Source organism: Maniola hyperantus, chromosome Z (genome assembly GCF_902806685.2).
Source record: "Maniola hyperantus chromosome Z, iAphHyp1.2, whole genome shotgun sequence".
Taxonomy (NCBI): domain Eukaryota; kingdom Metazoa; phylum Arthropoda; class Insecta; order Lepidoptera; family Nymphalidae; genus Maniola; species Maniola hyperantus.
This window is the reverse complement of record NC_048564.1, coordinates 17,525,303-17,539,550: the sequence shown is the minus strand read 5'-3', so window position 1 is coordinate 17,539,550 and position 14,248 is coordinate 17,525,303. Positions and strand designations below refer to the sequence as shown.

Genomic DNA, 14,248 nt, shown 5'->3' with positions numbered 1-14,248 from the left:
ACAGGTCGGCCTGGATCCGCACCCAGTTGCCGGGGTCGCAGTCCTCGCTGCGCATGCACATGCCGCCTTGCAGCGCGCACGGCTCCTCCGGCCAGATGATAGTACTCACATAGCAACAGCCGATTCCCAGATGCTTCTGCGTGGGGCACAGGTCGGCCTGGATCCGCACCCAGTGCCGGGGTCGCAGTCCTCGCTGCGCATGCACATGCCGCCTTGCAGCGCGCACGGCTCCTCCGGCCAGATGATAGTACTCACATAGCAACAGCCGATTCCCAGATGCTTCTGCGTGGGGCACAGGTCGGCCTGGATCCGCACCCAGTTGCCGGGGTCGCAGTCCTCGCTGCGCATGCACATGCCGCCTTGCAGCGCGCACGGCTCCTCCGGCCAGATGATAGTACTCACATAGCAACAGCCGATTCCCAGATGCTTCTGCGTGGGGCACAGGTCGGCCTGGATCCGCACCCAGTTGCCGGGGTCGCAGTCCTCGCTGCGCATGCACATGCCGCCTTGCAGCGCGCACGGCTCCTCCGGCCAGATGATAGTACTCACATAGCAACAGCCGATTCCCAGATGCTTCTGCGTGGGGCACAGGTCGGCCTGGATCCGCACCCAGTTGCCGGGGTCGCAGTCCTCGCTGCGCATGCACATGCCGCCTTGCAGCGCGCACGGCTCCTCCGGCCAGATGATAGTACTCACATAGCAACAGCCGATTCCCAGATGCTTCTGCGTGGGGCACAGGTCGGCCTGGATCCGCACCCAGTTGCCGGGGTCGCAGTCCTCGCTGCGCATGCACATGCCGCCTTGCAGCGCGCACGGCTCCTCCGGCCAGATGATAGTACTCACATAGCAACAGCCGATTCCCAGATGCTTCTGCGTGGGGCACAGGTCGGCCTGGATCCGCACCCAGTTGCCGGGGTCGCAGTCCTCGCTGCGCATGCACATGCCGCCTTGCAGCGCGCACGGCTCCTCCGGCCAGATGATAGTACTCACATAGCAACAGCCGATTCCCAGATGCTTCTGCGTGGGGCACAGGTCGGCCTGGATCCGCACCCAGTTGCCGGGGTCGCAGTCCTCGCTGCGCATGCACATGCCGCCTTGCAGCGCGCACGGCTCCTCCGGCCAGATGATAGTACTCACATAGCAACAGCCGATTCCCAGATGCTTCTGCGTGGGGCACAGGTCGGCCTGGATCCGCACCCAGTTGCCGGGGTCGCAGTCCTCGCTGCGCATGCACATGCCGCCTTGCAGCGCGCACGGCTCCTCCGGCCAGATGATAGTACTCACATAGCAACAGCCGATTCCCAGATGCTTCTGCGTGGGGCACAGGTCGGCCTGGATCCGCACCCAGTTGCCGGGGTCGCAGTCCTCGCTGCGCATGCACATGCCGCCTTGCAGCGCGCACGGCTCCTCCGGCCAGATGATAGTACTCACATAGCAACAGCCGATTCCCAGATGCTTCTGCGTGGGGCACAGGTCGGCCTGGATCCGCACCCAGTTGCCGGGGTCGCAGTCCTCGCTGCGCATGCACATGCCGCCTTGCAGCGCGCACGGCTCCTCCGGCCAGATGATAGTACTCACATAGCAACAGCCGATTCCCAGATGCTTCTGCGTGGGGCACAGGTCGGCCTGGATCCGCACCCAGTTGCCGGGGTCGCAGTCCTCGCTGCGCATGCACATGCCGCCTTGCAGCGCGCACGGCTCCTCCGGCCAGATGATAGTACTCACATAGCAACAGCCGATTCCCAGATGCTTCTGCGTGGGCACAGGTCGGCCTGGATCCGCACCCAGTTGCCGGGGTCGCAGTCCTCGCTGCGCATGCACATGCCGCCTTGCAGCGCGCACGGCTCCTCCGGCCAGATGATAGTACTCACATAGCAACAGCCGATTCCCAGATGCTTCTGCGTGGGGCACAGGTCGGCCTGGATCCGCACCCAGTTGCCGGGGGTCGCAGTCCTCGCTGCGCATGCACATGCCGCCTTGCAGCGCGCACGGCTCCTCCGGCCAGATGATAGTACTCACATAGCAACAGCCGATTCCCAGATGCTTCTGCGTGGGGCACAGGTCGGCCTGGATCCGCACCCAGTTGCCGGGGTCGCAGTCCTCGCTGCGCATGCACATGCCGCCTTGCAGCGCGCACGGCTCCTCCAGCTCGATGATCGTGATCGTGTCTACTGTAATTACGTAAACATAGGAATTCTTTGATCGTTGAGGATACAATCGTAACTTGTAAGCTACAGCTACACCTACTTATCTGTGCCAAAAGAGAATGTTCACAAACATGAAATAACACTCCTCCATTAAACCCTCAACGACATGGAGTTTATATTGAAGACACACAAAACAAAAGATCTTAAACTGAAGATAAAAGGTGGCTTAGACAGGTCTAGCGGCTCACGCTGTCCAGACGATAAAACTAGCCTAATTCATGCGATTAAAGAACTTAAAGTTAGAGTTAAACTGGCAGACGCGTCTAATTATACGATCAGGAACCACCATGTCGTGGTGCCGTGGAGATCAATTCTATGGAAGGCTAACGAAAACTCATAAACAACTGGTAACTTAGTAATTTTTATGCCATTTTTAACTAGTATTATCTAGATTCTATGCCATATTTGGTACACATATTTTGTTATTGTATTGTACTATGCTGATCCGACTTTCGTAAGCGCTTGTATAAGTCTAAATCGAAAATAAATAAATACAAATACAATCAACAGTTTCCGCTAGGCAGTTTTCACTGTCCATCTCTGCAATATATTTCAGCTCAACAATTCCTATCATCTAGATGACCCAGAAATCCAAGATGTCCTCTAAAACCACTTTCCTTAGAAAAATTTCAAGAACAGTGATGTTATTCGAGGACAATATTAACAACACGATGAAACCTCTCCACTGCGTGTCCGGCGGGCGGCGACATTTTTGCCACTGTGGGTGTGTGGTCGTGATTGTGGCACGTCTGAAAGGACCTCTACAGTGCAAATAAACTGACGCGATGATATGCAATGTCGCGACGAAACTTTACGACGTACAGAATTAGGTCATTGTATAAATACATACGAAGGAGCACAAATATTTATAGGAAGCACAGATTTTGTCTATCGAGTAGATATCGCTCGTCGACAGACAAGCAGGTACCTACCTACTTAGTAGCTATATAATATATATAATTTTGTTTTCAATTTGATACGCCCAACGAATGTTTGAACAACAGTTCGATCCTATAAGGGTTTCTTTTTCCTTTTGAGGAACGCAAGCCGGGGCCCGGGGCGGGTCGCAAGCCGGGGCCCGGGGCGGGTCGCAAGCCGGGGCCCGGGGCGGGTCGCAAGCTTTTGATATACGATATTACGCAACGCGTCTTGGAACACATTTCGTCTTTGGTATGTTATGCTAAAAATTACACACTATGTTTAGTTCGTAGTTCCCTAGTTTCCCTACATTACATTACATTACACCTAGTTGCTGCGATTTTATTTAAATCATATAGGTATATCAAACTTTTTTATGTTTCATTTTTTATTTCTTTTGCTCATGTTGTGTCACCTAAGTATTAATAAGTTACTTTAAGTTATTTTATTTATTTTGTTTATTTGAAACTAATCAACAGAGTAAATACATAATTATTATTTAAATTTAAATCTAGGTATAACAGAAGGCCAAAAGAGATTACTTAAAATTATAATTAAAACTTTTTTAACAGAATAGATTTAGAATAAATGTAGGTATATACAATGATAAAATTACAACAGTGTGTGTATGCTTGTGTGTGTGTGTGTGTGTGGTGTGTGTATGCGTGTGTGAGTGTATGTGTGTGTGTGTGAGTGTGTGTATGTGTGTGTGTGAGTAAGTGGGAGTGTGTGATTGCATGCATATTTAGATGTTAGCTACTTTTTTTTTACGATGATAGTTTCTTAATTCCTTAAGTTTTATATCATATTAGGTGTGTGTGTGTGTGTGTGTGTGCTATAGATTTAAATATGTATAGATATAACGCGTAAAAACTCCTTGCGCGTATCAAATTTAATGTCAAAATTCCGATTGAAGTCCTTATTTTAAAGGAGAACCCAGGAGAACCGTATTTTTGACATGACAGTTGACCCATAGAGTTAAAATGGCGCATGAGAAGTCATTTTGTACGGATTAGGTATATATTTAATCATGCAATTAATTAATAGTTCAGTTTAGACATGTTAGTCCTTACGAAAAAATCATATTTTAGTTGCGTCATTGCGATTGTAAGCTATAGGTATATAACTCGCTAGGTACATACATTACAAGCGGTGCTTTTGTTTTAACAATAGTGTAAAATGTCAAAAGTACGGTTCTCCTTTAAATTAAGGACTAAAATCGTACTTTTGACACGAAATTTTAAATAAAGTTAAAATGTTGCGTGAGGATACGCGTCACATAGGTACCTAGGTAGGTAGTTAGGTACCTACCTACCTACCTACCTAATTTTCATCATGATAATATTCGCTTTATAGCCATATATATATATATATATATATATATATATATATATATATGTCGCTTTGTATATATCGCCATAGGTTCATATATATTATCTCCGTACGTATACCTACTTCTTTTCAAATCATTATTTCTTTCACATAATTTTTTCATGTTATAATAAAATAAGATACCTACCTATATTAAAAGTTTTATATTAAAAAAGCACAAACAAATCTAATATAATAAAATGAAATAGGAGCATGTTCAGGTGGTCAGGAGACAGGAGACAGGTCGGTACTTACGCGTGGAGGGAGACTGGAGCGGCTGCCAAGGGCCCGCGGCCACCAGCCCCACCAGCACGAGCAGCACGAGCAGCACGGCGCATCCCGCCACTGTCCTGGCTACCATGGCGAGTTGTGTGATCCGTGGCGGCGCGGCGCCGGCGTGCGCGTCGCGAGCCGAGGAGCGTGTGGGCGCGTCGCGAGCCGAGGAGCGTGTGGGCGCGTCGCGAGCCGAGGAGCGTGTGGGCGCGTCGCGAGCCGAGGAGCGTGTGGGCGCGTCGCGAGCCGAGGAGCGTGTGGGCACGCCGCGCGCCGCGCCGCTATATATAGGCCATGTTGATAAACAACGGACTTGGCTTTGAGCGAAATTAGAATTACCGACGCGGCCTCTACAGGCACGAGGCACCCGCACCGGCCGAAGAGACCCGGCCTCTCGCCGTGCGGGGCCGCTCCTGGGGCCGCACACACTCAGCTGGGAACTCGGCCGAAGAGACCCGGCCTCTCGCCGTGCGGGGCCGCTCCTGGGGCCGCACACACTCAGCTGGGAACTCGGCCGAAGAGACCCGGCCTCTCGCCGTGCGGGGCCGCTCCTGGGGCCGCACACACTCAGCTGGGAACTCGGCCGAAGAGACCCGGCCTCTCGCCGTGCGGGGCCGCTCCTGGGGCCGCACACACTCAGCTGGGAACTCGGCCGAAGAGACCCGGCCTCTCGCCGTGCGGGGCCGCTCCTGGGGCCGCACACACTCAGCTGGGAACCCGGCCGAAGAGACCCGGCCTCTCGCCGTGCGGGGCCGCTCCTGGGGCCGCACACACTCAGCTGGGAACTCGGCCGAAGAGACCCGGCCTCTCGCCGTGCGGGGCCGCTCCTGGGGCCGCACACACTCAGCTGGGAACTCGGCCGAAGAGACCCGGCCTCTCGCCGTGCGGGGCCGCTCCTGGGGCCGCACACACTCAGCTGGGAACTCGGCCGAAGAGACCCGGCCTCTCGCCACAAGATTCCCTACGTGATCTAATCCCTCAGTGCCGGAACAAGCGTGCGTGTCGGCAGTGACGTGGCAGTGATGAACGCAAACCCGACGCTGATCGCTGACTATGGGCCTCGGGAGACACTCAGTGTGCCACAAGATTCCCTACGTGATCTAATCAGAAAGAGACCTTCCGTAGGAGAACTACAGTGACCCACTGGGCTCAACCGGTCACCAGAGCCACCAGAACACGGTCAAAAGAGCCACCGAGCAAGTACCGAGCGGGCGCCCTCCCGCGTTTCGGCCCATATAACCGCGAGGTTGGTGGCGCCATGGGAGGTGGTGGGCTCAACCGGTCGCGGAGCTGAATAGGCATCTTGTAGGCGAGCGCGCCTACATCACGTACAACCAGGTCTGATTGCAGACAAGCGCTGGTCTGTGGCACTGGGCGGGGCACCCGGCCACAGACAAGCGCTGGTCTGTGGCTCTGGGCGGGGCACCCGGCCACAGACAAGCGCTGGTCTGTGGCACTGGGCGGGGCACCCGGCCACAGACAAGCGCTGGTCTGTGGCACTGGGCGGGGCAGCTTAGGTGCAGGTAGATAGTAGATACTGACCTAAACATATGACACTCACATTGTACTATCGCCTATGATGACTCATATTGGCACAACGCGCTGTCTGTATGTAACCTACCTACTGCAGTACATGAGCCTTGTTGCGTTGGAGTGCAATAGCATGCTACGGCTAGCTTATGTGTGAGGGAGAGGAACATTTCAGTAATAGGTTAGTAATTACCTAGGTTCAACACTATTATATTTGCGGAGACGCAATATATATATAGTGCTTCCTTCAAATTGTCAGTTAGTATACGAGTACCTACCTACTTACAATCTATACATACTGACTGACTCTATATTTTGTACATTTTAATCGGAGGTAGCATTATCAATTATCACCGATGTATAGAACCCAAAATAGTACTTTTAAAATTGTTGTCCGTCTGTTTTGGCTAAAATTACTGAACGGATTGAAACGCAACTTGGCCCACTTATAGCTAATACTCTGGGTTATTTACATAGGATAGTTTTTATCCCCAAAACAAGAGAGATCGTTCGGGATAGGGAATACTTAATAATAATTTTACTGTCAATGTTACTCTATAACTTCATCAAACCGACTTCGGTTAAAAAAAGATTTTTGGAAATACCGCTCGCTCACCGTCAATTTTCGAACATTTCCCGCGAGGCAAGTCGGGGCGGGTCCGCTAGTAGTTTACATAAAATGAAAAGTACCTATTCCCCAGATGTCGCCTCGGTGGTAGTGGTGGTAGTGGTGGTAGTGGTGGTAGTGGTGGTAGTGGTGGTAGTGGTGGCAGTGGTGGCAGTGGTGGCAGTGGTGGCAGTTTGTGTTGCGACTCGTGCGAGTGCGACAATAACATGGCGAGCATTCCTTGTATCCGCTGTTGACCTTGCGCCTTGTTGACAGTCCGCGCGGCGCGCCTTGTGACTTGTGACCCGCACAATCTACTGCCGCGCCATTGTGAGCTCTACTCCCCACAGATAGAACACGTTTCTGTTCCACTTGACATTATCTCCAGCGTGCCAAGTAACCGAAACGTAATCATATGGAGCCCGTATCATCTCGCCTTCCAGGAAATTACATGTTCATTTTGGGTTTGCCAATAAATACGTAATCATCTTACTAAGCTACTTAGAAGTTGAGACCTAAAGTTAAAACCCCAATTCGATGAAGAAATAAATTGAAACAGCTGTAGCATTTCCGTTTCGCCTGAAGCTTCGTAAACAACGCGATCTGCATCCTATTCCAAAATATGTTTCTGTAACACGTGCTAGCACCTAGGTGCCCCGCTGTAGTGCTGTAGTGCTGTAGTGCTGTAGTGCTGTAGTGCTGTAGTGCTGTAGTGCTGTAGTGCTGTAGTGCTGTAGTGCTGTAGTGCTGTAGTGCTGTAGGTACCTACTCACACTGACGATATTTCATTATAGGTACACCATGTTCGAAAATAATCAATTTTTTAGAAATCCCGAGGGAACTCTTTGATTTTCTAGCATAATATGTCCTTCCCCGGAATGCAAGTTATCTCTGTTCCAAATTTCGTCAAAAATTTGAACGGATGGGCCGTGAAAAGCTAGCAGACAGACAGACCCACTTTCGCATTTATAATGTTAGCAGACAGACAGACCCACTTTCGCATTTATAATGTTAGCACAGCCTTGACATATTAAACTGTGTTCGTTAAACTGTGATGTTATGGAAGTATGAACTAGTTTTAAATCACTAGGTAGGTACCTACTACCTACTACCTACTACCTACTGCCTACTGCCTACTGCCTACTGCCTACTGCCTACTGCCTACTACCTACTGCCTACTGCCTACTGCCTACTGCCTACTGCCTACTGCCTACTGCCTACTGCCTACTGCCTACTGCCTACTGCCTACTGCCTACTGCCTACTGCCTACTGCCTACTGCCTACTGCCTACTGCCTACTGCCTACTGCCTACTGCCTACTGCCTACTGCCTACTGCCTACTGCCTACTAGTCCCTCAATCACACCGCAACTAAACAGCAGATGGACTTCATTATTTATAGATATACCTACTTACTAAGTAAACATAAGCTAATTTTTATCCTGGAAAATGAAAGAGTTCCCGTGGGATTTCTATAAATGTAAAATCCACGTGGATGAAGTCACGGGCCCGGGTAGTCGGGTAGTCGGGTAGTCGGGTAGTCGGGTAGTCGGGTAGTCGGCTCTTGGGTCACCGGTAAGGGACCCGGGGCCCCGGGGGTCACCAGTGAAGGATGTTCTTCGTAGTAGGTATAAGTATTTGAACTCCCTGTTACTCCTCGTATAGAAGGCTGTGACGATGTCGGGTGACAACGACTAGGTACTCCAAGTGGCCACGTGTCGACTGTGACGATGTCGGGTGACAACGACTAGGTACTCCAAGTGGCCACGTGTCGACTGTGACGATGTCGGGTGACAACGACTAGGTACTCCAAGTGGCCACGTGTCGACTGTGACGATGTCGGGTGACAACGACTAGGTACTCCAAGTGGCCACGTGTCGACTGTGACGATGTCGGGTGACAACGACTAGGTACTCCAAGTGGCCACGTGTCGACTGTGACGATGTCGGGTGACAACGACTAGGTACTCCAAGTGGCCACGTGTCGACTGTGACGATGTCGGGTGACAACGACTAGGTACTCCAAGTGGCCACGTGTCGACTGTGACGATGTCGGGTGACAACGACTAGGTACTCCAAGTGGCCACGTGTCGACTGTGACGATGTCGGGTGACAACGACTAGGTACTCCAAGTGGCCACGTGTCGACTGTGACGATGTCGGGTGACAACGACTAGGTACTCCAAGTGGCCACGTGTCGACTGTGACGATGTCGGGTGACAACGACTAGGTACTCCAAGTGGCCACGTGTCGACTGTGACGATGTCGGGTGACAACGACTAGGTACTCCAAGTGGCCACGTGTCGACTGTGACGATGTCGGGTGACAACGACTAGGTACTCCAAGTGGCCACGTGTCGACTGTGACGATGTCGGGTGACAACGACTAGGTACTCCAAGTGGCCACGTGTCGACTGTGACGATGTCGGGTGACAACGACTAGGTACTCCAAGTGGCCACGTGTCGACTGTGACGATGTCGGGTGACAACGACTAGGTACTCCAAGTGGCCACGTGTCGACTGTGACGATGTCGGGTGACAACGACTAGGTACTCCAAGTGGCCACGTGTCGACTGTGACGATGTCGGGTGACAACGACTAGGTACTCCAAGTGGCCACGTGTCGACTGTGACGATGTCGGGTGACAACGACTAGGTACTCCAAGTGGCCACGTGTCGACTGTGACGATGTCGGGTGACAACGACTAGGTACTCCAAGTGGCCACGTGTCGACTGTGACGATGTCGGGTGACAACGACTAGGTACTCCAAGTGGCCACGTGTCGACTGTGACGATGTCGGGTGACAACGACTAGGTACTCCAAGTGGCCACGTGTCGACTGTGACGATGTCGGGTGACAACGACTAGGTACTCCAAGTGGCCACGTTGTAATATGTACGAATTGTCAGTTTAAGTAACATAAAAATGCAACTCCTCAATATATCGAATTAGGTTGCCTGCACATCGGATTGAAAGAGAGGTGATGCAAAATTATGTAGGTTAGGTAGTTAAGCAATACGATTAAGACAATAGTATGTAAGATTTCTTTATTAGTATTGTTAGTCCATAAGCGAGAGTAGATCATAAGCCGGCTCTCAATAAACATCTTTCACCGTTGCCGCATTTAATTATTACCATACGGCCACAACATATCTCATGGCGACCCTTGCCAGTCGGTGCATGCCTAATCTAAGTGCGTGCACCGGCTGGGCACCGATCAAGAAGAAGACTACACAATTTTCTAAAGAATATCAAGATTCAAGACTCAATTAGAAAAAAAAGAAGAAAATAATTCCACGTCCTGTATTAAAAATCAAAAAACACTAACATCAAGAAATAAGTTCAAAAATGAATCGCTTATGAACAGAAGACATCTCAAGCTTCATTGATCGGCCCAGCATCATCGTGCGTCCAGGGTTATCCCGGCCAAAACTAGGAGGTGTCCAGGGTATTCCCGGCCCAGTTCGAGGAGTCCAGGGTTATCCCGGCCCATTAAGATGCAGTAAAGAAGAGGCGCAGACTCCAGACCTCCGGACCTGATGACCAAAACCTGTCCTGATGACGACGGCGGCTACACGGCGGTCACGAAATTGACTATTGAAATGCGTCGCTAACAGTTAAAGTAAGTGCAATTTATCTCTCGTAATGGGCAAATAGGTAGAATGTGTAGGAATTGTAATTTTTTTTTGGATAAATAATTTAATTTTGTACGTAGGTTAGGTGAATATTGGTTTTTTAATAACAAATAATACTTGCTCCACTATCTACTAATAAGTTCCATTCGTGCTTTATTTGTAAGATTTTATATAGTGTGTAGGATAGTTTAAAATAATAATAGATAATTAATAAATGAATAGGTCCTTAATTATTTCGTAAATATTCGGTCTTAAAATCGAAATATAATAATTCAGAGAATTATAACGGTGTCATCGCGTGGTCAACGACACACGCGTACCCGAACATTTTGTATTGTTATACGAGACAATGGTTTTGCTCGAGATGCAATTTGCAAATACAAGGAAATGAATATGAAATAAGGAGAATTTTTTCCCCTACAGACGTTTTTCGTCTAGTTTCGTGCAAGTTTTGACGATGTAAGACTATACCCGGCTTTGACAAATTAGGACTCTGCAAACCAAAGGCTTGATCACCCTTCGGCTGTAGAAGTGCTATAGGTATAAAATATACAATATTTATTTTGGGATTGAGACATACTGACGTAGGAAGATGATTGTTATTTATTTATTTGGACGCGATGTTTTGCGCATATTTAGTACCTCCTCATTCAACTATATATTTGTCTAGACTCTTGATCATTATCTACCGCGCTGGTGTTAGTGAAAGACCTAGAATTTTTATGAAAAGTTGAATGTTATTGAAATACTTATTGAAAGAAATAAGTTTGATGAAGATTATAAGTGTTATGAAAAATGCTCGCAAGCATGTTATGTTAAATATTTATTAGGAGAGTACGCGCCGCGTTTGTTGATTTGTTTATTTATTTGTATTATGTGAAGAAGTAACTTGAAAGGAAGATGAAGACTAGGAGAGGTTTATTTTGAGTGTCCAGGAAATATGAATACCTGAGATGTTTACTTAATAATAGGTATTATTATGGGTTTTAGAATAGAAACCTTATATTTACCGTCTTACGACGATGCTATACGACAGCTGTATACTGATGATGAGGACGATTTGATAGGTCAAAGAATCTTTTGAAGTCGATTTGTGAAATCGATACCTCAGCTTATACTACCTACATTAATAGTATGTATAGTATGTATGTAAGTATAAGACTACAGAGGAATGTGCAGTGCTCAGACAAGCCGCCAAGCGCTTACGAGCACGAAGAAACCAATATTGTGTTTTTTCTGTTTGTGTGGAAAATAAAAATAAATAAATAAATACATATCTAATACCTATGATGCTATTTTGAGATTATTTTATTATGATGAGAATTTTCGAAACTTTTGTAAAAGTTAAATCCTTGACTTTGCACTTAATAGATAACGATTTTTCTATTTATAAGTAAAGTTGAAAGTATGCCCATACGAAGCAAGAGATAAGATAAATTGCACTTGAGCACAGGAAGTAACGATAAAAAAAAATGTTTCCTTACATAATTTTAATTTTATTTAGCATTAGATTTTATTTTTGTGATTGTCATCATCTTTTCTTCTAATTCGATGTAGCGTCTAACATTTTTTTTCTTTTAAGGGGAGGGGTAACCGCATACATTTTCAGAGGAGTTGTAATATGTACGAATTGTCAGTTTAAGTAACATAAAAATGCAACTCCTCAATATATCGAATTAGGTTGCCTGCACATCGGATTGAAAGAGAGGTGATGCAAAATTATGTAGGTTAGGTAGTTAAGCAATACGATTAAGACAATAGTATGTAAGATTTCTTTATTAGTATTGTTAGTCCATAAGCGAGAGTAGATCATAAGCCGGCTCTCAATAAACATCTTTCACCGTTGCCGCATTTAATTATTACCATACGGCCACAACATATCTCAACGTGTCGACTGTGACGATGTCGGGTGAGAACGACTAGGTACTCCAAGTGGCCACGTGTCGACTGTGACGATGTCGGGTGACAACGACTAGGTACTCCAAGTGGCCACGTGTCGACTGTGACGATGTCGGGTGACAACGACTAGGTACTCCAAGTGGCCACGTGTCGACTGTGACGATGTCGGGTGAGAACGACTAGGTACTCCAAGTGGCCACGTGTCGACTGTGACGATGTCGGGTGACAACGACTAGGTACTCCAAGTGGCCACGTGTCGACTGTGACGATGTCGGGTGAGAACGACTAGGTACTCCAAGTGGCCACGTGTCGACTGTGACGATGTCGGGTGACAACGACTAGGTACTCCAAGTGGCCACGTGTCGACTGTGACGATGTCGGGTGACAACGACTAGGTACTCCAAGTGGCCACGTGTCGACTGTGACGATGTCGGGTGAGAACGACTAGGTACTCCAAGTGGCCACGTGTCGACTGTGACGATGTCGGGTGACAACGACTAGGTACTCCAAGTGGCCACGTGTCGACTGTGACGATGTCGGGTGAGAACGACTAGGTACTCCAAGTGGCCACGTGTCGACTGTGACGATGTCGGGTGAGAACGACTAGGTACTCCAAGTGGCCACGTGTCGACTGTGACGATGTCGGGTGACAACGACTAGGTACTCCAAGTGGCCACGTGTCGACTGTGACGATGTCGGGTGACAACGACTAGGTACTCCAAGTGGCCACGTGTCGACTGTGACGATGTCGGGTGACAACGACTAGGTACTCCAAGTGGCCACGTGTCGACTGTGACGATGTCGGGTGACAACGACTAGGTACTCCAAGTGGCCACGTGTCGAGTGTGACGATGTTTGCTTGGATGTATAGCCGCTACACACTGGAGAGTGATATAGGCTACAACCGACCGTGTATCGCCGGAACACACTAGAGAGTGATATAGGCTACAACCGACCGTGTATCGCCGGAACACACTAGAGAGTGATATAGGCTACAACCGACCGTGTATCGCCGGAACACACTAGAGAGTGATATAGGCTACAACCGACCGTGTATCGCCGGAACACAGTAGAGAGTGATATAGGCTACAACCGACCGTGTATCGCCGGAACACACTAGAGAGTGATATAGGCTACAACCGACCGTGTATCGCCGGAACACACTAGAGAGTGATATAGGCTACAACCGACCGTGTATCGCCGGAACACACTAGAGAGTGATATAGGCTACAACCGACCGTGTATCGCCGGAACACACTAGAGAGTGATATAGGCTACAACCGACCGTGTATCGCCGGAACACACTAGAGAGTGATATAGGCTACAACCGACCGTGTATCGCCGGAACACACTAGAGAGTGATATAGGCTACAACCGACCGTGTATCGCCGGAACACACTAGAGAGTGATATAGGCTACAACCGACCGTGTATCGCCGGAACACACTAGAGAGTGATATAGGCTACAACCGACCGTGTATCGCCGGAACACACTAGAGAGTGATATAGGCTACAACCGACCGTGTATCGCCGGAACACACTAGAGAGTGATATAGGCTACAACCGACCGTGTATCGCCGGAACACACTAGAGAGTGATATAGGCTACAACCGACCGTGTATCGCCGGAACATCGAAGAGTTTCCACTGGCTTTTAATAAAACGTACATCCAGGCAAATGTTATCGTTCCATGCGATGTCGTACCGGCACGTACCGGCACGTATCGGCACGTACCGGCACGTACCGGCACGCAGAACCGCTTGGCTGCGGCTTGCTTTTCCATTTTTCAGTAAAAACATAAAATCAAATAAGCAA

General features: G+C 48.8%; 2 protein-coding genes across 2 annotated transcripts in view; one reads left to right on the top strand and one right to left on the bottom strand.

The window, feature by feature from the left end:
• Positions 1-109: 109 nt before the first annotated feature.
• On the bottom strand, positions 110-14,216 carry LOC138404554 (uncharacterized; the record flags this gene model as incomplete). The annotated part of the gene is made up of 6 exons (XM_069508833.1): positions 14,148-14,216; positions 7,554-7,671; positions 6,990-7,223; positions 5,931-6,088; positions 4,752-5,229; positions 110-2,171 (listed from the first exon to the last, which is right to left on the bottom strand). Coding segments are annotated over exons 1-6 (3,119 nt in total), but the record flags the coding sequence as incomplete, so codon positions are not given.
• Positions 5,561-14,248, top strand: part of LOC138404531 (uncharacterized) — a 30,412-nt gene continuing 21,724 nt past the window's right edge. The window contains exon 1 of the mRNA XM_069508781.1: positions 5,561-6,107. The gene's annotated coding sequence lies outside the window, so the exon portion shown is untranslated. The remainder of the gene's footprint in view (positions 6,108-14,248) is intronic.